We start from the raw sequence: 25010 nt of genomic DNA, 5'->3' as shown, positions 1-25010 counted from the left end.
CCAGGTCACCTGCAGGATCCTTGCAGAAACAGAGGCTATTAATTCTATAACCTTCCTTAATTACATTTTGCATATGTATTCACAACAGTTGGTTGGTTATTCTTAAATTACCTTAGTTTTCTGCAGTGGGGTGGTCTTTGTAACAAACTATTCCCATCCTATGTTGGTTTTTCAGACTTAAAAAATAAATCTGCATATTTTGCTGTAGTTCAGGAATCTTGCAAGGAGGCTGTAGGAGGACTTGCTCTGAAGCTGAAGCAAGTATTCAGCAGGGATTGCAGGATCACCCCCTCTTCTTCCCCTTGAGCTGTGTTGGGATTGCTTGGAGTGGATGATCACTACTTCTTTCTGCTGCCAGCTGTAGTGTCTGTCTGACTGTGTCTTTAGAAAGCCCAGCAGGTGTGCCCAGAAAGGAAGGCTCAGTCAACATCAGTCCTCTCACTTCTGTCTCTTACAACTTGGGCACAACTGCATCGTGTCACCCCCATTTGTTTCCAAGTACCCTGCTGTTCTCTGTGAGGGCAGTTTTCAGTGTGTTGCTATAGGCAGCGTGAAATTCACTCCATGATTTATGTTTAAATCTATAGCATCCTGCCTGTAATGCCACAGAGCCTTTCAGGGCTCTCTGCACTGGGGAGGTTTCTGCCATGAGGCCCTTGGGGTCTGAATATTTGTTTATATTCCAGTAGTGACAACTGAGTTTGAGACTCCTCAAACTAAGCTTGATATAGACATTTCTGAAAATTATTCCATAGAGGTTTCTGTCTAAATAAAAAAATAGAAAGCCTGACAAAGGGTAAAATAACTTGTCTGAAGTTGTGCAGCAGATTGGGAGCATAGCAAGGAATTGTATTCTTGTCACCTTTTGCACACTGAACCACGTTTTTCCCACTCATGGGTTCAATTTTTGATTTCTGTGCCTAAGCATGTCTGTTGGACGTCCTGTTAAGAGGCCAGTTTCTAGGAAAAAGAACTTGCTGAAACCTACCAAACTGACTGCAACCTTTGTTTGTTCCAAACCCCATATTATTTCCAAGTCTCAAGATCTGTGTTGGTCATACTTGGACTGTGTAACGCATGGCAAAATACACTCTAAATAAATCCAACATCTGCCTATCTGGCATTGCACTGTTGGCATGCTTAGGCTAAGAGGAATAATCTTCATTTTTTTCTGGGAGTGAAACTGGATGTTACAGTGTTTAGAAAGAAAAAGGGAAGAAAAGGAGTTGGTATTGCTGCTGTGAGCCTGAAAACTCAAGAAACTGGAGGCAAAGAGAAGACTTGGAAGGAGAGCTTGAATCCATCTGACTGTTACAGGGTTAAGCACCCCTGAATGATACATCCAGGATCATTCAAACTGCCAATTAAAAAATAATTTAATTAAGTTTTCACAGGAGAGCAGGGCCTCGTTAAACAGCTGAAGTGAAATTTTGCAATTTAGTGTTAGATGACCATGAGGTAAGTGGAGAGGAATCTGGCAAGTTCTTTGCTACTCCAGAGCTGCTTCCCAGGAGGGCAGTCTGATTGCCTGCTGGGCAACCACCTTCCAGTCTGCAGCTACATGAAGCTCCTTATTAGAAGGTTGTTGGCACCAGGCAGCACAAGATGTCTCTTAGAATTACTTTTAGCACAACAATACTTCTTGTCTCCCTCTTCATTCCTTTCTAATGGAGGATTGGCTGCAGCAGTGCTGGAAGAGCAGGGCTGGCAGCAAACCCTGGTCAGCATTGTCCACTCTTTGTCACCCTGCTGCAGGGGACACCTGTAACATGTCACCAGTGGTTGTAAGAGCCATCAGAAGCCACTGTGCTACAACAAAAAAATGGAAGTGGGTGCTGTTGTGTGGAGGAAGCCTTGCTGGTCACACGGACAAACTGCTCAGGCCCCTGGAATGATTAAAACTGTTGGAGGGGCTGGCAGGCAGTGTGGACTGAAACAGAAAACCTGTTACCACAAGTGCTGTTCTTTTTTTAAATAGAGAAGAATAAAATCATGAGAAAACCCTGAGATCTTCACATTAGTGTTTTTGTTTGTTTCTGCTTCTGATTTCTGGAGAGAACAGAAACCCGAGGTCAGGAGGCTCCCAGGAACGCAGCATGTTCTTGTCAGATTTCCAGCTGTTCTTTGCAAAGCCAGAAGTGAGAGGTTCAAATGATGTTGTAATCAAGGTCAGATTTCTGTCAAGATGGGCACTGCCCACCCCTGTAAGTAGCCACAGTTCTTGTGGTCAGGATCAAGCCCATTGTTTCTGTTGTATCCCAGTTCATTAGTGGAGCCAGTCAGCAAATCAGCCTTTCTGCTGCCCTCAGGACAGAACCAGAATATGCAAGAAACCACTTAGGTACCACTCCATCCTGGCAGAGGATTGCTCAAAAGACAAGTGACACATCAGAATGTGTGACCAAAAGCCAACCAAGATGCTTGCTGATAAATCAAATACATTTGTGCTTCTCAGAACAGTTTCATTCATTTTTCTTTCTGTCTCCTGCCAGGTCTGCCAGCACCATCCGCAACCAGCGCTATCACATCCATGCCAATCTCTCCTTTGCTGTCCTGGTGGCTCAGATCCTGCTTCTCACCAGCTTTCACTTCAGCCCTGGAACAGTAAGTGCTAGGAAGAGTGATTGGGTTCTTTGTGAGACCCCTCCAAGAAATGAATGCCACATACCACGTGCAAAAAAGCTTCTTGCATGTAAGATCTATTTTTAACACGCCTCAGCCAAAAATAACACCCTGCAACACTGGGTAAAGCTTCTGTGCATCCAAGTGGTGTTATCATGGTACCCAGCTGTGCTGGGATGGCTGCCAAAGCCAAAGAGCTACACACCTATGAAATAGAAAAACACCCATAGCAATGGGGAACATTTCAGCTGTGTGAGCAAAGGCCACAGCTGACTTCTGCCTGGCATGGCTGATGATTTCTCTCACCCTTCTCTGTATGGAACACTGTAGTAATTTTGAACTGGAGAAAATGGCATAAATTTTGTATTTAGGTAAGGTGTTTGTATTTCTGTTAGGGTTTTGGACTGGTTTGGGGTTTTTTTTGTTTGTGGGGTTCTTTCCCTTTTATTTTTGAGGTGGGTGGGTTTTTTAGTCTGTTCCGTGCTATGGTACGGTCACCTTATTCCTGCTGGAATGTGATGAGCTTCCTCATGGAGCTCTGACCATTTCTTCTGCTTTCTTGGTGAGCATAACAGAAGGTGTGGTAGAAGACACTTTTTCTGAACAGCAGATACATTCATCATTATCTCTACTCTGAAATTTTAGATTATTTTAAAGTAATAATCAATGAGAAAGGTATAGCAACTAGTGATTAATTAGCCTGCATTGGCAGAAGGCATTACCTCTAAGATTGCTGTATAAGAGCTTAATCCAAGATCCTCAGTACTGGAAAATATGTGTCATTCTCTGGGCATCTAATGCAACCACTTAAATGGCAGGCATCTTCCTGTTGCTTACATGGTACTTGAGCTCCATTCATGAACAAGTTTGTTCTGCCTGATCACATAGATTGGAACTTGAAATTACAGATTGATTTTTTGGTTCTGCTATTACAGGTGGCAATGCTTTATGCAGAGTAGCAGGATCTAAACCATTAAAACTGGCAGCTAAAACAGCTGGGTTAGATTAAGACAAATATGCCAAGGTAACAGTATTTAATTCCAGTAAACCTAATTTGTTTCCACAAAAAAAAAAAAATTGTCTTTAAAAAAATGTTATGTACAGTAGTACAAGTTCTGTTGATAGAAAGTCCCACCTGCAAAAGCAGAAGTAACCTTGATTTTAAATTAATCATCCAGTGTGCTCTGGTTTTGCAATGGTCAGAGCTTGGCTACCTTGGTGACTGGATATTGCTCCATATTACTTTTGACAAGCAGTGAACAGGATCTATTAATCTTACATTCTTTTCATTCTCAGTACAAGAAGTATGAGGTTTTCACACTCTTCATTTCAGCAGTACAACAGCTACTTAAATTTATATTCAGCTCAGCTGGGATCCCCTAAACTCCTGTTAAGTTTATGAATAATAGTAATGTCTGGTTGTACATTGGCTATTATATTACCTGAGGAACTAAAAGCACTTTGTAAAACCAAGTTCATACTCTTTTGCTGCTTAACATTCAGATAGGCAGCGCTGTGTTTTTCCAGCACAACTGGGAAATTTAATTTGTCTACTATTTGTAGTTGTACACCAGTGTATTGAGCTCTTTCCTACTCAGTACTACTGCATGGCATTGCTTAAAACCCTTCCAAATAGAGAGATGGAGTTTGATACTTTTGTTTTATATATATGTCTGCAGAAATTCAAAAATGTACATCAAGGCAGCATATAGATTTCAGAGAAGGATGTGTTCAGATACTTCTGTATAATGTGGTAAAATTGCCACTTAAATTGACAACACTATTATAAGGTGACTTTAGAAAATGTATGCAAATTTACTTACCTGTTTAAAGACTGTTCTCAGCAAACAAATGCCTTATTTTCTGAGGCCTTTTGGAGAGTCCACTGCAGTGTCTCACACCTAAAACATGGGAGGCCTTGCTCCTGGCTTGATTGATTTTTCTATTTCCACAGCCTCACAAGTAGTCAGCTGTAGCAGTAACTGTAATGAGATCTGTCTTCTTACAGGTAATCTCCTAAAAGTAGTGTGCATCAAATGACACAGGAGGGGAAGCCTGCTTTTTATTATGTAAAGTCTCAGCTTTCCAACTGCAACTTGGTATTACACAAAATTATATCCACACCGTTTTCCTGTTACTTCAGCACATTTTATTTTTCTGCTGTTTTGTGATTCACTTTGGCTACTCAAAAATTGGAAAGTATCCATTTGACAGAACTATCTTGTATGTCAGTTTTATGTTGCATTTATATTTTTGTGGACTAATCTGGTAGAAATCAAAAGGCATTAAAATGAATTTCACAACCTTATGATAAAATGAAAGGGAACGGTTTTTACAGTTTTTGTCAATAAGTAAATCTGCTTCAGTTATATGTCACCAAACATTGCAAAATACTAAAATACTTAGAGTCCTCATTTACATGAATTAAACCCAGAGTTATTGCTTTTTAATATGTGTAGTCACAGTGGATTTGCATTAGAGTGTCCTTGCACCAGCACAGAACGAGCTAAGTACCAGTGAGAAGGTACTGAAAAGCTTTAATACTGTCAAGTCCCAACATTTTAATTTTCATTAGTGTTCAAAATTCCAAACCATCAAGGAAAAGAACAAAATGCCAGCATAGGGCAGCTAAGTTAATGCAACAAAGAGAACTAAATGATTAATATCTCAAGACCACTGTGGCAGCAAATTGGTTCTACTGGTAATGATTCCTTGGTACTCAGACTCCACCTGCCTGCATGCCTCACTGTGACTTCTCCAGGTGAGGAAGGAAAACCTTGAAGGAAAAAAATCCTAAAAAGTCTTCCCATTTGCATGGAGTGCACACAAGCAACTCCTCTGAAATTCTGTGTCACAGAAGGGATGTTACAACTACAGAGCAGAATGACCATCATCAGTATGCCACAAGATGCAAAACTGAGATATATCTGGGACTCGTTCCAAGAGGATGTTTAAAATGTGCCTTAACTGAAAGGAAACCAAACAAGCTTATCTTGTGGTAAGATTATTGGCAGTCACATCTGTTCAGTTACTGCATGATGAGCAAAACCACTTGTGACGAGACATCCTCAAAAAGCAATTAGTAGGGAAAGGAGAATCTGCTGTGTGAATATCTGAAGAGTGGGGAAGAAGAAAAGATGAAGTTTTTCTGTGCATAAGATAGGCTGATAGGAGACTGCTAAAAGGTAAGGGGGTTTGTTACTCTGAAGTTATGTGTCAAAAATTAAATTCTCTAATGCCTTGTTTTTAAGACTGTTTTACTCCAGTGGTTTAGCATTTAGCATGTAAATGTATACAGAAATTAAAAATAAAATTAGAAAACCAATAAAATTACATCACAAAGTAATGTATTAATTTTTATTCTTAATTTAGGTACCTTGCAAGATCTTGGCCATTCTCCTTCATTTTTTCTTCCTGAGTGCTTTCACATGGATGCTTGTGGAAGGATTCCATCTTTACAGCATGGTGATCAAAGTCTTTGGGTCAGAAGAGAGCAAGCACTTGTATTATTATGGAATTGGATGGGGTAAGCATTTGGTAGCTGCTCTCTTTAAGTGTCCTCACTGTAGGATAAGATTATATTCAGAAGCATATCTAAAATTGTCATCTTATGATCATAACTTGCCTTTACTGAGAGTAGTTCTGTTGGATAAGAAAATAGATATTTTTTCTGACTGTAATCAGACTTTCAAATACACAGTCCCTAAACCTAATTCTGCTGCAGTGAATGCCATGGCTTCATTAGGCCAGATCAGATCCTTAATTACCAAATCAGTAACAGGAGTGTGGGAGGGGGTTGCACTGCAATGGTAACTTCTTATTTTGGTTCTAACTCACAGCAGTGGCTTATTATTCTGCAATCCCTACATAAAAACTGGTGCAGTAGCTCAGGAATATGACAAGAATTCATTAGCTGGTGTTTTTTGCCTTGAAATCTTTAGATGAAAAACCCTGTACAGAACCTCATTATTATTAAGAAAAAACAAGTCTTATGTCACAGGAATCTCACAGATAACAACTCACAGCTGTTCAAATGCAGTAATGGAAGTATAATTTGTGTGCATATTAAGGTCTCAGAACTGAGTATATTGTTCCAGACTCTTCCCAGCAGATGTAAGGTAGTTTGCTTACAGTGTCCTGGAAGTAAACCCATGATGCCTGACAAACCTTTGCATTTAGAAGAAAACAGCATACATTGAGTTGGAAGGAGACTTGTAAAAAGTTTGAGAAGGAATATCTAGGTAACTGCAAATAGTTTCAAAATATGTTAAGATATGCATTATCTTCACCCCTACAAGTTCCTCTGAAAGCTGAAAGGAATCCAATTGTACCAATAATACAGACCTACTGAATTATAATTGGAATATTTGATACCTACTGGCACCCTGCAGGTCTTGAGGATCTTTCATTTGTACATATATGTTTCAAAAGCTGAGTAGTTATCCCTTTTATTTTTAATATGGCCTTTTAATGCTGTACATCATTCTTCTTTCATTTAAAAATCTTTCTTATCATTCTGTCTAAGGGCCATTTGATACAGTCCTCTGGTAAAAACATTATCTGTTAGACTGAGGGGACAAACTGCAGTTCAGTTACTTAAGAGGTTTTTATCATTGCTCTTGTAGTGTCCTTGTGACATGTTCAAGAGTATCACATACAAGTGTCCTTATCCTGGTAGCTTTTAGATAGGTTGTTTGTGGGGGTTTTTTCCCCTCTTAATAAGTGGCCAGCTTACATGCCAACAGAAGGCATCTTGAAGCTTTCAGCTGCTAAAAAAACTCAGCTGTTTTGCTTAGTTTTCAGTAGTGTTGTGTAAAATATTTTCAGGAAAAGTGTTACATGAAAGTAAGAGAACCTGGGCTGGCTGAGGCTTGAGGACTTTGGAGATTTGTAGATTCTTCTAGATTCAGTGCTAAATGGAGAGAAACCTGCTGATCCTAGAGAGATTTCTTGTGAATTTATTTAATCCAGAGGTCATGGAATACAAATCCAAGTGGATTAAACCAAATAAAATGTTCTCATAAGACCTTGAGAACTAGTTCCCCTTCAAAAAGATTGTGTAAAAAGTCACATAATAAAATAATAAGAACTGGCAGGTAATTCACTGGGGTATTTTCTTACACCAGATGTTTTGATTAACTCAATTGACAATAAATAATTAATTACCTTATGAAAATGTTAACACATTAATGATTTATATGGGACTCAATGCACTTTTGCCCTTTTTTTCCTGGCATTTTTGTGGGGATTGCCTGCTTTTAAAATGGCAGTGATCTACAAAGGGGTTTAAAAGACTAAAGTATAAACATGGCATCTGACTACAATATGACTCGTAATGAATGTTATATTTTGCCTCATTTAGTGCAAGAGGATTGCTGTCACCTCAATTAGTAGTAATTAGCACAATGACTCCATAGTCTATTGGTACATAAACCAATGGGATGTTAAATGTGCTTACTAAAAGTCTTTTAAGTGTTATATTCAGTAATGATTTGGACAATAATCCCTTGGGCCAAACAGTATGTATTTGTCAGCAAAATAGATGTACATAGGAAAGTACAGGAGGCACAAGCAGAAGATGTTTCTGCATCAGAAATGTTTTTATATTCTAGAAATGCTCTTCTTGGCAAGGATTGTGTAAGAAACCCAGTGGCAGGCTCTTTTTCCTAAATGTAGGAAAGGTACTTTTGGAGTCAAGTAGTGAAAGACATCATTCATTTAACATTAATACATTTTCTTTGTGTAAACATTTCAAAAGCACTTTTTGTTTTTACAGGCATTTTAATTTTGGAAAGCATTTTCCAATTATTATTCCCACAATGACTTAGAGAAAAAATGTTTTCTGATATCCAGTGTATCTACCATGTTGCTGAGAAAGTAGTTTGTATTGCTTTATTTTTCCTCTATAGTTCAAAGTATTTACATTTGAATGAAACTTTGAATTTCCTTAATCACATCTGACATCACCTCTTTGCTGCAAGTGTGTTTAAACATCCCTGAAGTAATTTAACTAGGAAATTGCATTCCAAATTATTTATCTTTTGATAAGTATCAGGGCAACCTTCATTAAATCAACAGCATCACAACTCACTGTCTGGGATGTAACTACTCTCGTTCATTTGGTAAAAGATGTTGCTGAATAATGATGCTTTTAGAGAGCAAATCCACATTGCAGTCACTGCTTACATGCTCAAAAGAACACCTGGGTTTCTCAGTTCCCAACTTTCTCTTTTGTTTGCATGTTTAATCAGAGATCAAATGTCAGTCCTGCCTTCAGCAGCAGCATAGGCTCATGTTCTGCAGAGCAGAGTTTGGGTTATTCCTTTGTGAATTTGATGAAAGTATAACAGAGAGAAGTTCTATGTGCAACTGTCAAAAGGAAGGAAAACATTGTTGCACCATAGAGAGACTTTTCCCAGTACCTAATAAAAATGGCCATTTTTTAAATACTTTGGCTTAACTAATCATTATGCTGACCAAAGATGGTTGAAAGACATTGAAGAAAAGGATCTCTCATCTCGTGTCAGTGGGAACAGATTTTTTATGTCTTTGTTTTAATTGAAGTGCAAATGCATTTGACTTTTGCAAAGTCATCGTTCCTGGAATAAAGACAAACCCCAGTCCTGAATTTAAAAACCTGGACCCATCATTCTTCTTTAAGCAGCAAAACTGGACCAGGTACCTGTGGACAAGTTTACAAAGTCTACAGTAACAACAAATTGAAACTTGAGACAATGAGGAGGGGATGAGCAATGAAGTCCCTACTGATTATCACTGACCACCTAAGACCTATTGAGGTTTCTGAGAGATGTTACTCGTATCAAATTAATTCAGCAGTAATCAGAGAAACAGAATACCAAATGTGCAGAGTTGATTGAAGTTCCTGTGATTATCTTTAGTCCCAGGGGTGCTAAAATTACTTCAAAGTCTACAGTTCCCAGGGATTCAGAAGAAGAGCTATTTGAGGAAGGTGGTAATATCCTACCTTTAAACTACCTTGAGACTGATTAGAAAAAAAAATAAAATATTTTGTTGCCTCGGTGATTCAGCACAACACACACAGATTATTGTGGCAAAGCTTTCCCCACCCACCCTTTTGCTGGGTCCTGATGTCAGAGTTTGTGGTATTGGAGATTTTGCTGTGGTGTTTTGGCCCTAACATTTTCCTATGTCATTTTCAGTTCTTTAGAGACTACCTTAGAATGAAGATTTTGTTCTGAGCTGTCAAAAGCCCTAAATTTCTTTATTTGCTATTGCTTCACAGAGTCCCAGGCTTCTGCATAGATAACTATGGAGCACAGCAGGAGAGAAAGAAATCACAGCAAATTAACTGCTACAAAACAAATGGGGGAATATACTCCCTATCTCACAAAGTAGATTTTTTGAGTATTGGAAGAAAATACATTTTCCTTTATGTCTAATGCTTCATCTTGGTGAATGACACAGTTAGCCTTTTATAATTAATATGCTAAAATTGCTTTGTATTGTCTGCCACAGAGTTTCTATTGTTATCAGGCTTCCCGTGCCAGCTATTAAGAGCTTCTGCTTGCTCTGCTGGCTCTGGGTTGGTGCTGAGCTTAGGAGGCAGCTTTAAATCAGCTGGCTTGGGGACCCAGAGAACTGGAGCTGCAGCAGCACTGGGCTCTGTGTGGAATGATTTACTCCACTGGAATAAGATGCTGTATTGCTGTAGGACTGCAGAGACACAGATGACACCAGTGCCATAGATCAGCTGCCAGAAAGGTGTGCAAGAATGTTTTCATCTGATACTGCATTCTGGAAATCATGGGCTACTGCATCATAAATTTGGCAATTTGGTGTGGGGTTGGTGAGTGTATTTGTAACCTCTTCTATCTGAGAAAACATTCAAATGCAGTAAAAAAACATATCCATAATTCTTTCATAGCTGATAACCAGTGAAAACACAACAACCTTACCTGTTCTGGGTGTAGACTGGGCTTCACAGCTCTTGTGTCATTGCTGATAAAACAGCACACTTAATTTCATGTGTATAATATATAATCCATATGAATTCTTCAGTCTAGATAAAATCTTACAGTCCCCTTAGGCTAAATATGTTTTTTCATCCTTTATGGAACTCACTGGATGTTTGCTTCTTAAAGGAAAAATGCTCCAGTTTCACTGTAACAAAACCTTGATTTTGCCTGCATTGCCATCTACCATTTAATATCTTGTTAATGCAAAGAAAAGGCAAACATTGCACTATAGGCTGCAGACCATTTTATTCTCTGACTGAACAGCTCTTTTTATGCAGATGACTGCTCCTTGTTTCATCTGCCTAAGTTTTATTAGCTAACAAAGGAATTCTGTATTTAATGTGCTCCTTCACTGCCATTTAACATTCATAAAGAGCCATGCTAAATCCTTCAAATATCCAGCATTTGACTTGGAAAAAGAAGGCAGATGAGCAGTATGAAGGGGAGTTAGTTGCACACAGGTGTTTTTGCTTCTGTGTCAAAGTCCATGCTGTGGGAATGCATCAGAAGACAAACAGTGCCAATCAATAATGCCTACTCTGTTATACCTGCTGAGAATAATTGTTCTTGATTTTGTTCAAATGTGTCTAGGAATTTCCTTTCTTAAATAGATAAATGTGAGAGTAAACCAAAATCTTGCCTTTGCTTAGGTCTAACAAAAATATTACTGCTGAGGACTTACTGTTGGTTTGGACAAGAATGGGAGAGAAGGATTCAAGTTCAATCTGCAGTCTGGATTTCAAAGTCTAAGACCTAAACAATGCCTGTAGATGGCTGCTTCTTAACTACTGAACATCTTTCATATTTATAAATATAAGGTGCTTCTAGCCACAATTATTACAGAATGAAAATACTTATTCCAAAACTTACAGTTCTTTCATTACAGGAAAATTTTATGGAATTTTATGGGTACAATTTTATTGGTAAGATTAAGCAGAAATTGCTTGTCAGAGGATTTTGTAAAGCCTCATGCAGAAAACCTGAAGAATGTAAAAGAAAATTGAAACTTTAAGCTATCATGTATAATACTCTGTCTGGGACCTGATTATTAAATTCTGTAAGATGATAAAAATCCAAACCCTAACATTTGATTAAGTCATACAGGAATTAATAGGCAATCATTTGATATTAGTGGGATGCAGTTTTACCATATTCAGAACTGTTGCAAGAAAAAGCTTTGCTTCCTCTCCTGCTCCTGGCCTGGAAAGATGAGCTGCAGTGGCACACCAGGGTATCCCAGTGCTGGGGTTGGGGACATGCAGGTCCCCAAAACAGCAGGACCATAATTGTCAGCCTTTGCCTAACTCCTGCAAAGCACTCCTCCACCTCCCAGGATGTAGCACATTGGGACTGTCAGAACCCATCTGGAAACAAAGTCTACTTTAAGCACAGAAATCTTGTAGAGCTATTATATATTTATGTTCAGATGAGTCTTGTTTGGGCATCTGAGTGGGGATCTGAATGTGCTTCTGCCTTTCCCTAATTATCTCTTGCTGATGCTCTAGATACCCAAATGGTGCCATTTCTGTTCTCTCCCCTGCTATCAGGCACCCCTGTGAAAAACTCAACTTTTGTTTTCTGGATTCTTTTGGATTTTTGCACAAGGTGCAGTTGGGGGAAGGGGATTAAACTAAGGCTGCTATTGCCCTGCAGGATATCCTGCTTGAATAACTAGAGACAGGAATTACATAAACGAAAATGAGGCTGAAAAAGGGCTTTGGCTCTCGGTGAAATTAGCACTAATTCAGTTTAATTGTTAAACTAGTGCTTTATTGAAAAGTAATTTTGTTTGTCTGACATTAATTGATTAAAACATGTTGTATTACACAGCTGCAATAGGATGTTGAGTTAGACTTAATTCTAAAATTACCCTGAGCCATTCTGTTGCCCATGTGAAATTTAGCTGAACTGGCCGGGCTTACTGGAAGACTTCCTTTTGTTACTAATATTGCCACAAATTCTGCCTTTTTGCAGGCTGCCCACTGGTGATTTGTGTAATTTCTACATCATCATCTCTAGAGAGCTATGGAGAAAGTGGCAAGTGAGTATCAAAATGTCTTCATTCCAGGTGCAATAAGGATGAAAAATCTGATGGGGAGAAACAATCATATATCTGTTAGCAGAGCCCTGGTTCTGCAAGATCCTGCTGAGGATTTGTAGTTGTTATAGATCTGTTCCTACACCTAGAAGCCTCAGGTTTGCTTTTCACTGCTGAGATGATGCACAAGAAACTCCTGAGATGTTTTGCCAGGTTTTTGCTTTTGCTGCAGAAGCAGAAGAACTGCAGGGAGCTCCCTGCTTATCCCTTGCACAGAGTAAAGTGCAGGATGAACCATTTTTAGCAAGATAAGGATAATCTTTGGTTAAAGACATCTAATCTTTTGAAGAATAAACATCTACAATGTTTATTGTTAAAAATTTTGAAAACTCCTTTGTGTTTTGGAAAAAACAAATTTATCTGAGAAAACACCATAGGATTCAGTCCTACTATAATGTAAGCAAGGGATTTCAAGCAAGAGTTATTTTTTGGGTACAGTGGACCAGCTTGTATCATCACTGCAGCAGGAAAGACCTGTGAAGCTGATAGTCTGTTTCCCAGCCTCTTCCTCACCCCTAGCCAAGGAAGGCAGGGAAGGCTTCAATTTGTCTCCTGCTATGATGGCAGGACTCACAGCACTGAAATGAGTGCCTGTGATACAGGATACAGGAACAACAATAAATAAAACTTTTCCTTTCCTCCCATCTTTCCACCCCTAGTGCTATTTGAAGGCATGCAGGGACAGGTAGCTGTCACTGACTCTGCAAGATACAAATCAAAATGAGATCCTGCCTTAGATTCCCTGAGCACAAAGGGAAACAGAGCTTCTTATTAATGCTCTATTGTGCCTTTTGCTTTCAAATTTCAGCAGTCTTTTTACGCTCTCCTTTAGCATCTTCTTTTAATTAAGAACATTACTAATTAAATGACCGTGTGTTTAATCTAAAATAATTTTGATTTTCCTCTGCAGCTGCTGGCTTTCACTAGAGAATGGAGCAATCTGGGCTTTTGTGGCACCAGCGTTGTTTGTAATTCTGGTAGGTAAACTCACAACTGCTGCTGGATTTTGTTGCACATCCATGTCAGCCACAGCAGAGCAAGCTGCAAGTCTGATGTGCCCATGGAAATTATTGAACAGCCCAAAATACTGAGAAAGCTCTCTCCAGAGACAGCTCTGCTGGAACCATTAATAACTGCACAGAACTCAGTAACCTTGGGAGTTTTAATAATTCTTAGAAAGATGCCCCAAAAGAACAAACTGTGGTTTGTGTTTGATTTACACCATTAAAATCTTCAAGGCTGACTCCAACCCACTGGTATTTGAAGTATTTGTTTGAAGAGAGCTCACTTTTCCCACTAAAGCTGAGTGCCTGTGAGCAGAGTTTGGGTAGAGTTTGCAAGCAGTCAGCAGGGGTGGGTTAAAGCAACAGCATGAGCTGCTGGGGGAGTTCTGGGGAAGGTAACAAGCTGCATCTGCCTTCTTATAGCCATAAGGAATTTGTGCTCTGCCTCTGGGAGGGGATTTTGGGATTCCATCAGGTTGGGTATTGCAGTTTGGCTGATCCAGGCAGGGCTGGTAAGATGAGTGTGCTGGGGTGGCCACAGCCACCTCTGCCAGCTGTAATAAACATCATCTTTCCAGGGCAGGGTGCAGGTTTATGGCTCTGATGCTGATACATGAATGTTCTGTAGCAAGTTAATTATGTCCAGACACTAAATTCCTGTGAGTTGTAGCTTAATCACTGTGCTCACTTAAGGAGCTAGAGTTGTTTGCAGGGATTAAGTGGGAGATTACTCCTCTTCAGCACTGTTTCCAATGCTTTAATTGATCAGATTATCTATGATTTTTGCTGCAGGTTACAAGGTTAGAGTGACAGGATGAACACTGAATAGACTGAGTGATTAGTGAAATCAGACTGTCTTTGATGAAGCCTTTGATGTTAAATACATGAGCCTAAATCTAGACCAGAGTCTGCCTCAGGTCAGGTAAATAAGATCCAGACTGCCTGCATAGAGGAGCATCAAAAGGAGGCACTGTCTGTACCTTGTACTTCCCTAAAAAAGCTGGGGTTTCCATGGAAAGCACAAGGAAACTTCCCAAGATTTTATCACAGAGAAAAAACCTCACAAACCCTGCCCATGAGGGAAGGAAAGGAGAGCTGTACATATAGAGCTGTTATGTACCACTGCATCTCTCTGTAACTATTTGGCAAGCTGAAGGTGACTCCTTGGCTGAACTTTTCCATCACAGGGAATTTTACACTGCAGCTGAGTGAACATCCTAACATTTGCCTGGGAGACAGTGAAATCAGCCCCTCTTACAGGCAGGCTGGCCCAGCCTAGTCCTGTGTCTTCCACCCAAGATAGAGCCTCTGAATGATTAGGCTACATAAACATGTAGAAAATGATGAAAATAGCTGCTATATTGATGTGGCAGTAATTGCCTCATGTTAGCATTTTAATCAGACTATTAATGACAACACTGGAAAGTCTGTGCAACTAGGGCAGAATTTCTTTTACCCAAGTGAAAGCGTATCCATGAAAATAAGAAATGTTGACCACTTGTTTAGAGCTTGCTAAACAGCTCTGAGCTTTGTTCCAAAAAATTTATTGTTGACCCATTCCTTGGACTTTCTCTACATGAGCTTGTATTCTAATACGTGTAGATATTTATGATTAATGGGCAATTAAAATAATCTAATATGCAAAGGTCGTCGTCTCACATTCGCACTTGCTTTTTGGCTGTTCAGCAGCACAGGAGGAATTAAGATCCAACCATTAAAATCAGATCTTTCCCAGCTCCAGTCCAAAGATGCTGTTAATCAAACCACAGCAGACAGTGAAGTATTTATTCACCTGAGTGAGCACAACCTTCAGCAATTTGCATGCGTAGCTGCTTGCCAACCAAAGTCCAGGCTTGACTGTCTGGCTCCCACTTCTGATGTAAAATATTTGGGGAGCTCAAGTTATATTCTGGTGAGGAGACAAATATTTTGAGAAAGAAAAAAAATGAGCTCACAAGGTAGATCCACGTAGAGCAATTTGTTAAATTGTCTAAACCTGACTCTGCCCAAAATAGCAGCAAGCTAGCTGACAAATTATTCTCTCTGGGCACTGAGTATGCTAGCTGAAAAAATATGTTAGTGCCTGTAGGGAAATAACAAGGCTAAATGCTGTTTTGTGTGTGCACGTGTGCCTGTGCTCTTTAAATTACAAATTAGTCACTATTTGCATGAACTAGAGTTTAGCTCTGAAAATACATCTCAAAAAGCAGTATTTGACTACTTCCATCCATAGTTTCTCTCTGCCAAGAAAAAAGGATTATGCTATGAAGAAAACAGGGGGACTGTTCTTTTCAGCTCCCACTCCCTAGATAGTATAGGCAGATGCAGTCTGCTTTTTTCTTGCCACAGCCTCACAGGCAATATAGAGCCTGAAAAGAGAATGATATCTGTGAGTATGACAGGGAAAAATACTCACAGATATTCTTCTAGGGAGTAATTCACAGAACCTCCCAGCCTTATATGGATTCCCATACCCACAGTATGGGAATATTTCTTGGGTATGAGTCAAGAAATATGATGGAAGAAATATTTCCTTCTATGGGCAGCTCTTTTGGCTTCCACCTGCATCCTAAGGTTTAAAGATCACTCTTCTCCACCCTCCAAACCACGACACTCAAGCCTCTATAGCATCCTCCTAAGACAGCTTTGTAACATTTTTGCAATTAATTTGAAAACAAAACTCATCTCAGTCAAAGTGAGCCTGGGATGTGTCTTTTAAGAAAAAAAAGTCAAAACACCAACACTTGACAAAGCACCTGAATTTCTGGAACAAGACGTTAAAACTTCTGGAAGAAGGCTTTGTTTGTTATCATCCATCTGCTGCCTTGGTGTGTTTCCATAGATATGGCAGAATTAAGGAAATTCTGCAGAAAGCATCTGTGTACACAGAGCAGTGGGAGGGCTGCAGACAGTGAATGATCCAACACAGAGGAGAGATTGGGCTGTAGCAGTAAGTCCCATCTATTGTTTTCCCTATGAGTAGTTATTTTCTGTGTGGTTTTTTTTACAAGTCTTTTTGATAAACAGCATTATTCTGCAGCTAAATGATTTCCATTAGCATATTGCCAGGAGTTCTGTGCTGTGAGGACATCAGCTTTGTAACCAGTGTCTTCAGCTGGGACTCCATGGAACTTGGAGATTGCTGAGATTTCCCTCACTACATCCAGCTGGTACCTGCTTATGAATATTATCTACATTAAAAATATTCTCTCCATATTATACCTGCTGATCATGTATAATTTAGTTCTGTTGGGTCATGGTATTCGTTCAGATCTTTATGTAACAGTGCAGAATTAGGATCATTTTTATATGTCTCTGACTCTGCAGATAGGCCCACTGATTGAAAAGTGGAAAATTCTGTCCCATAGTAGACATCATCCATTATGGAAAAACGTGACAGAACTGGCCCTGTAGTGCTTACAGGCCCCCAAACAGTAGGATTTCTCAGAATCATAGAAATCAAATACGTAAGTGCTGGGGTAGACTAGAGCACAATTGAACAGACCACAGCTTCCAAGCTTCTCTTTTTTTCTTATTAGCACTCAGTTATGAGCACTTTTACTATTTTAAAATTAAATTCCTCCATTATTTTAAAATTAAATTTCTTACTTAACCAACACAAAAGCAGGCAACTATTTTTTTGACTAAGGGAACAGATTTCTGTTGCAACTTAGGAAAGGGCTGCAGCTGCAACAACCTGCAGCACTGGTGTGCTCCTAATGAAGGCAAATTAATGATGATCAAGTGAACTCACAACATGAGAAAGGATCCTAAAACTCAGCTTGGAAGAGTCAGTTATAGCTCCCTGTACCACTGCCCGAAACTGGAGCCTAAAATAGCTTGTGGTTTTGGAGGGAAGCTGGTCAATGGATTTAATTAAGGCAATCTGTTTTATCCTTTTTTTTAGTATTATTTTTAGTCGCTCTGTGCTGCCAAGCCTCTTCTTGGCCAGAGAAGGCAGCACACCACATCAGAGGGTTTTACACGTGGGATTCCTGCACTGTGCTGAAGTAGAAACAAAAATCTCGTGAGACTTGGAACAAACCTGGGTGAAACCCCTGAAGAAAAAAAACAGCAAAAAAAACCCCAAACCAACTGAGGAAATGAATTTGTCTCACTGAATCTGGTCTGTCAATTTTTTGAGAAAAGATATTGAAAGGGGTCATTTTTACTCATTTAACTCTCTTCTTGCTCTGACAATTTTTAGTCAGCTGAAGTTGTCTCTAGAGTGAGCCAGAGCTCCCTGATGCCTTTGGGATCTTTCCAGGGGCTCTGGTGGGTTTTGGCTCACGCCTGCAGTAATGGGAACTGGCAGCTCCCACTGACTTTGCAGACTTGTGGGTGCCTGGGGCTGGACAAGCTGCCTTGAGAGGAGAACCATCAGTTAAGAAACAAGCACTAATGTTATTAGCTCTATTTTATTGGAAGTACTGGCCAGTACATTAAGGGAAAACTCTTCTAAGTTCCTGTGTAATTTTAAGGCATAATAACTGCAACTGTTAGGTAATCTGGGTTTTCAGAAAAGTAAAAAAATGGTAACTATATACAATAGAGTTATCTAAATTTGTAGTCTTCTACTTTAAACATTCTGATGTAGATTATATAAGGAGTGTTCCATGCTTTACTTACTGAACAATTGCCAAAGGAAGACAATTGTAGCTGATCTGTTTACTTAGGCTGTATGAGATTACTCTGATTTTTTAAATTACCTAAACAAAAATTTTCAAGTCGTTAAGAAAATGTATATATAGCATTTTGGCACTTGAGAGTAATGGTTTGGAACTGCTACTATGAGTACCTTGGTTTTTATCATCAGTGAGATCAGTGTTTCCTTCATGTTACTAATGCATCCTGGAAAGGATACAGTCACACTGACTGCACAAGAGGATAAGCTCAAGGCCTTTTTTAAAACCATCTAATTTGTTTCCTTTGAGACTATCTTGTCTGTGCTGTTTTCATAACCAGATCTTAGGGTTCACATCCAGTTTGAGTGAGAGTTTGCAAGATTCCAAGGATTCATTTGTTGGTGCTTCTCATTCATAACTTTTACTGACTTTTGTAAGATGTCAGAAATTCAGAATCTGAAGAATGAGATTTAATTTTGGTTTTAATGTTCTGTTTTTTACTTCACTTACAGCTTTACTTTTTTTCCTTGCATTTTTTAATTACTGGATTTTTGGGGGAGTATCTCAGTATACATTTTTAAGTATTTATATTTTTTAAAATGCTGTGAAAAAATCAGAAACTACCCTTTCATCCTCAGAGTTAGAAGAGTTTGTTAGAATATGATTACTGATTTTTAATTGACCAACATCACTGTTTTGCAGTCTTCTCTTTTTGTGCTCTATTTCAGGATAGTTTTGTTGTACCCTTGTTCTGAAAGTGATGCTAAATACCAGCTTTGTAGCTGATGTGTAACTTTGGACAGGAAGGAGGAAATAAGTTGTTTCTTTCACCTTTCCATTCTCTCTTTCTCTCTCTCTTTTTTCTTTTTTTCTTCAAACTCACAGCACGACTGTCTTTGCCACATTTCCTTTAAGTGATAAAGATTTCCTTATTTCTTCGCATGTGACTCCAGAGCCAGCTCTCTTTTGTTAGGTATTTTTCATCTTAGTCTTTTCAAGATTCCCTCCTTTTCATTTCATTTATCAATGTTTCTGCTGGGCCTGACATGGAAAGGAGCAGGGCTTTCAAAGAGCAGAGTTCAAACTTAACATATTTTCCTCACTGCTGTTTTAAAATAATCTTGTACTTAAATTGCAAGCAGATAGGAATTTTACACTGAAGTCTAGTTAGAAAGCTGCATTCTGAAATGTCCGCATATGTAAGAGCAAAACCAAAGATCATGCAGACATGTGTCCCTGTTCACTGAAGATTTGTCTAATTTTCATCTGTTAGTAAATTATTAGGGTATTTATTTGCACAGTAGGAATCCTTAGCACTTCTTTAGCTGTGAAGCAATGTATCCAACCAGATTTGTCCTAAACAGGCATGGACTATTCCTGAAGGAAGGAAAGCACAAGCAAGAAATTCCCACTATGAGGAGAGGAAAAAAGAACTGGCAAAGGTCAAGTTTTACCAGTCCAAACCTAGAAACATATTTTGTCAAATAAATACAACACATGAAGTTCTATTTTCTATTTTATTTGTACAACATGCTCCTAGGGCAATCTGCACCTCTGACGTGGTCACTGCTCACTTTCCTGACAAGTCTTGTTCTTTCTTCTTCAGGTCAATATTGGTATTCTCATTGCTGTCACAAGAGTTATCTCAAGAATCAGTGCAGACAACTATAAGGTCCACAGAGATGCCAATGCCTTCAAGTAAGTTTTTCTCATTCAAATTATATTATAAGAAGTTAATAATCACACTAGCACACACACATCATCGAGACATGGATCATGGGCTTCTCCCACAACACTGATACTGTTCCTCTTTTGTAAAAAACCCAATAATGTTAAAGGTAACATGTCATTCTCTTACATGCTGCCAGTAACCTGCATTTTATGGGTGCTGCACAGAATGCACCTTGTGGTTCAGAATGATCTAAAGTGTTTTTCTTCCTAAAGATTTTTTACAGTCTCCTGCATTTGCTGATTCATTAGTGTCCCTTTTATTAATGGAGATTTTCCTCTTCCTCTACTCAAATATAAATCTCACAGACCATGACTAATCTTTACTGGGTTAGTGCAACTATTCTGCTCCTTCAGAGGATAAACTGTGTTTCTATCCCCAGTTTAACATAATATTTAGGCATATGATTCTTTTAAAATTCTCTTGATACTGCAAAGCATACAGACTTATTCTGGATTTAAATGTGCTTAACTTCAACTGCTTCTTTACATGAAGGTGCTTTGAGCTTCTTAGGAAGGTGGCCTCTCTGAGTCTGTATCAGCTTTTAAATACTGAGAGGAAGTGTAAGGTAGACACATTGCTTTATATGAAGGGACAAGGAAAAAATCTGATTTCTAAAACCTGTAAGATTACATATGGGTAGCTGAGAAGACAGTTTAAAGTAAGATGCTGAATATTACATTTTGTATCCTCCTAAGGATTCATTTTTTGGTGCTTTAATCCAGTAATAAAAAGGCCACTGTATATAACAGAGAATATGTAACTTAGGTAGAAGAAAAGTATCATGGTGGTTTTTGTTTAATGTTTCTGCATCACAGTCTATTGTATGATAAGGCTTTGGCTCCACTGACCTGAAATGGTGCTGTAAAGAATAATTTTTATGCTTGGATTACTTATGTAATTTTTGAAAAGCCATTAAGTTTTAAATATTGATGACAGTTACCTAGCTGAGTTTAGATTATAATTGCATACTTATTCAACAGGAAAAGAAAGCCAGTAGGTAAGTCTGTACAAAAATCTATAAGATAATCACGTTGTAGTGAAATGAAAAGACTGGAATCTAAATGATTGTTCCAGGTTTGACTCTGTTCCTGTGACCTTCAGAAATAGAAAGTATAAAACCTTAGGAAGCAAATAACTGTATATTGTCAATGGCAATTTATGTAAACTATTAGAATTATTAAGACAAAGAACTTCCATGAATAGGAGCTACACAAATTGTTCAATGTACTTAGATATTTCCTTACTTGTATTACAAAGATTGATTCAATATACACTGTGCCCTCCATGTTAGTATGTATATAAATTTTAAAAATAAAACTCTGTGTGTATATGTAAACTCATAAAAAATTTTTAAAACACTTTCATAAAGCAATTTATGAATGGTTGGTCAAGGAGTAAGATTTAACCCATTAAATCAGGAGTTATATGATCTTAGTTCAAATATTATCAGCTGTAGTTTTGGAGTAGTGAACTTCTGTACTGAAACGATGACTTCTCCAGACATCTTAGATATGAGATGCTCCTTTTGCCAACTGATTTTTAATCTGCAGTTTTAGGATTTGACTTTACAAAAGTGATGGTGGTGGAAAAAAATTATAATCATCAGGAAGATACATCTGGAAGCATACAATCATTAAATTATTGGTTAAGCAGCAATATGCTTTTATAGAAGAGCTTTCCTCAGAGAACTAAATTAATTTAAAAAAAACTATAATTGAGAGTAAACAGATTACCCAGAATAGCTCCTCTTCTGTACATATCATTACAGAAATGGGTCCTCAGAAGAAATTTTAAATGAGAAGGACTTAAGTGGTTATCCAAATTGGATATTAGAGAGTATTTATACCCTGGTTCAACAAAATGGTGAGGCTTATGGTCAGTTAGAGTTTCAGGTACAGAGGATGTAATGGAAAAAATAAGAGGTCTGTTGGCCTGTTGAAAAGAGAGATATTAGGCCTTAGCAACAGTGGATTTCATTGTCTTGTCATCAGTATTCCTTATAGAGGTTTCAGTTCTGAGGGTTGCAGGGAGATGTTTTTCATAGTGAAAAACCCTTTCCTCCAATCACTAAAGGATCTTAGATGTTGATTAGAGGCTGTTAACAGGTGAGAGTGGATAACAGCAAAAGGAGTCAGTGACAGCACAGGAATCAGAAAACCACAGTAAGCTCTGTAGTTTCTGTCAGGTTGCTGTCAGCAAGGACTACAAGGTAGTTTCCAAATCAAGTTCAGTTGGCTTAGGGAGGAATCACAGAAGACTTGCAAAATGCTTAGTGTAGTATGAGCCTTAACTAAATCTGACAAGTGCAGTGCATTTGATATTAGCTATGGGAGAAACTGCCACATGTTAGAAAGAATTTATCAAGCCCTGATCAGATCTGAACTAAAAGGGTACAAGGTGATTTTGGTGAAACAAAAAGCATTTTGTCACCATGATGGAGCTGTTTACTTCAGTGAGGTATGTAAAGCAGAAGTAGGTTTTTTAGGGCTGTATTCATGGCTTCAGAAAACCAAAGTTGGAAAATGAGAACTGCAGTGCAAGGAGCCATGGAGGGGAAGACTGCTCAATCCAGTCAGCTTGGAGGTAAAAAAAAAGAGGGATTTCAGTGCTGTCTCTGATGGAATGAAATTTAAGTGGAAAGCACAATGAGAAACAGTAAGTTGCTGTCTGCAGCTATTTGGGTGACAGCACTTAAGCAGCAAGGTTTAGAAGTTTATAAGCGATAATGAACTGAAAAGCACAGCAAGGCTGGCTGGAGAGCAAGGAAAGAGTCTGTGGCAGAGAAGTGAGGGAGGTGCCAGTGCAGGCACCTTGATTTGTGCAATTGTAAATGCAAACCCCTTTCCTTGATAGCAAGGGCCAATGTTTAAATCTGCCTTTAAGCACCTGAATAAGAGGCCTCAACCTCACAGCTGGAGTTGAGTTCAAACATAAAGATTCCTTGTGGTCTGAAAATCCCAGCCTGCAGGTTTTACAGACCAAGCTTATCATCAGATTCTCCTTTTACCAGGCTTTACTGCCAAAGGAAAAGTTGAATTGTGTTGACAAGGACTGACTTCCATTTCTGCTGGCAGCCTGGCTGGGAGAGCACCTGCCTAGGATTCATCTCCCCTAAGAGTGGGGCTCAGTAAAGTGGGCACCACCTCCACCTGGATTCCTGATAAATGGCTAAATGGGAGCTTCTACCATGCAGTTATCTCATCTGTAAAGTGTTCATCTCTCCTTAAAAATTCTGATTTCTCCCCAGGGGTTCTGCCCAGCTCATAGTCAGACACCATCTCTGTGTGGGTCTCAAGCCAGGTGTGATAACTCCTCCCTCTGAGGCCATCAGCTGCCCAGATACTACCTTAGGAAACAAAGAAGCAGTTATGAGCCATGGTGATGTCAGTAGGAAAGGATATTTATTGTTAGAGAAGTGCTGGTACTAGAGCATATTTTAGTTTCCCTGAAGATTAAGTTACTTGGCAACGCAAGTGAACATTAACAACAGGCCTTGTTTCTCTTGGCAACAGACAGCAATAAAGTGATGTAATTATTTAGAGTAATTGTTCCTGATTTTCCATATGGCAACAGGTCCTCTCAAATGCTGACTCAGATGCAAGTATAGAATATGAAGCAGAATGAGCCAGTGCTCAGCTCTGAAGGCAGCATCCATCAAACTTTATGTGTAAAGGCCAAAATAGGATAGGAAGCTATGAAAAAAATTCCATTTTCATCACAAAAGTAATTGATTATTCATCTTCCCCATTCACATTTTGCCCAGAATGAAGTGCATTGCAATTATGGGCTGATTGCCCCCTTCAGGTTCAGAGGTTGCTTTTAACAGTGGAGATCTGAGCATCTTACTGAACATTTTATTCTGGTTTCAGAGACACTGGTGTGCACATGTCTTTTTGTTTGTTTATTTAAAATAAATAATAATAGCATACCCCAAATAAGATAGAGGATAAACTGAAGAAGCAACATAAAGGGGTAAGATTATATGTACATAAACTGCAAAATACCCCCCAAAATCAGGAAAAAAATAATATAATTAATAATCTGTATGTGAATAGAGACAATAATTACTGTATAACAGATTCCAGTGGCAGTTGAACAGTAAGTATTTGGTCATTGTAGGAATTTTAGTATGTGAAACAATCTCTTTTCAGTGTCTGACACTTCAATTCTGCAAGAGCAGTTTACTGGTAAGAGCTGAGCAATGAATTATGATCAGCTCCTATTTACTATTGAATTTACTTAAGAACCTGCTTTTTGTGTTGTTTTCTGAAGCATGTTGGACACATGTATAGAATGTGAGCTGTTTCACTGAGTTGTGATTGATTATATTTGAACCTTCTATTTGATGATTAGATACTGACTCAAAGCAAAATCATTTTAACAATTCAGATGCTGCTTTCTGAGAATATTTTGTACCCGTGGAGCAGACTTTTCACCAAAAAGCCAATTTCAATGTTTCAGTTTAAAGAATACTTAATCAGACAGCTTGAAACATTGAACTTCATACATAGAACCTTTGTTTGTGTTAGCCATTCTTGAGTGGGCCCTTTCTTATGGAAATAATCATGTGTTTGAGTTTATGCATATGAGTAGTCTCTCTAAGGCTAATGCAATTAAAGTAGATTAGTTTAATGGAATTTTTCCTGTGCTTGAAAAAGCACATGATTATATTTCTGAGTTATGGAACATTTGAACCCTTTTCCTGAGTTTTCTCTGCTGCATGTAAAGTCTTAATTCTAGTCAGTGCATTCATTAACTCTTATTAAGACTTAAGTAGCTTTCTTCTTGCTGCTCTGCCACTTCAAAGTTTCATTGCTGTGTTTACTTGGGAAGTTATTTCTCTTGTTACAGAGAGAAAAGTTATCTAATTTGACAGTGTTTTAGCAATGTGCACATTTCATTCACTCTTCCCTGGTTAAGGCTATCACAGGC

General features: G+C 38.6%; 1 protein-coding gene across 1 annotated transcript in view; it reads left to right on the top strand.

The window, feature by feature from the left end:
• Positions 1–25010, top strand: part of ADGRD1 (adhesion G protein-coupled receptor D1) — a 125361-nt gene that overhangs the window by 80698 nt on the left and 19653 nt on the right. The window contains exons 17-21 of the mRNA XM_030460696.1: positions 2493–2604; positions 5995–6148; positions 12594–12660; positions 13628–13694; positions 19953–20044. Of these exons, the coding sequence (XP_030316556.1) occupies positions 2493–2604; positions 5995–6148; positions 12594–12660; positions 13628–13694; positions 19953–20044 (492 nt within the window). The remainder of the gene's footprint in view (positions 1–2492; positions 2605–5994; positions 6149–12593; positions 12661–13627; positions 13695–19952; positions 20045–25010) is intronic.

This window comes from Calypte anna, chromosome 15 (assembly GCF_003957555.1).
Source record: "Calypte anna isolate BGI_N300 chromosome 15, bCalAnn1_v1.p, whole genome shotgun sequence".
NCBI classification, from domain to species: Eukaryota; Metazoa; Chordata; class Aves; order Apodiformes; family Trochilidae; genus Calypte; species Calypte anna.
Note: the sequence above shows the minus strand (reverse complement) of the source record. Positions and strands in the feature narration are given on the sequence as shown.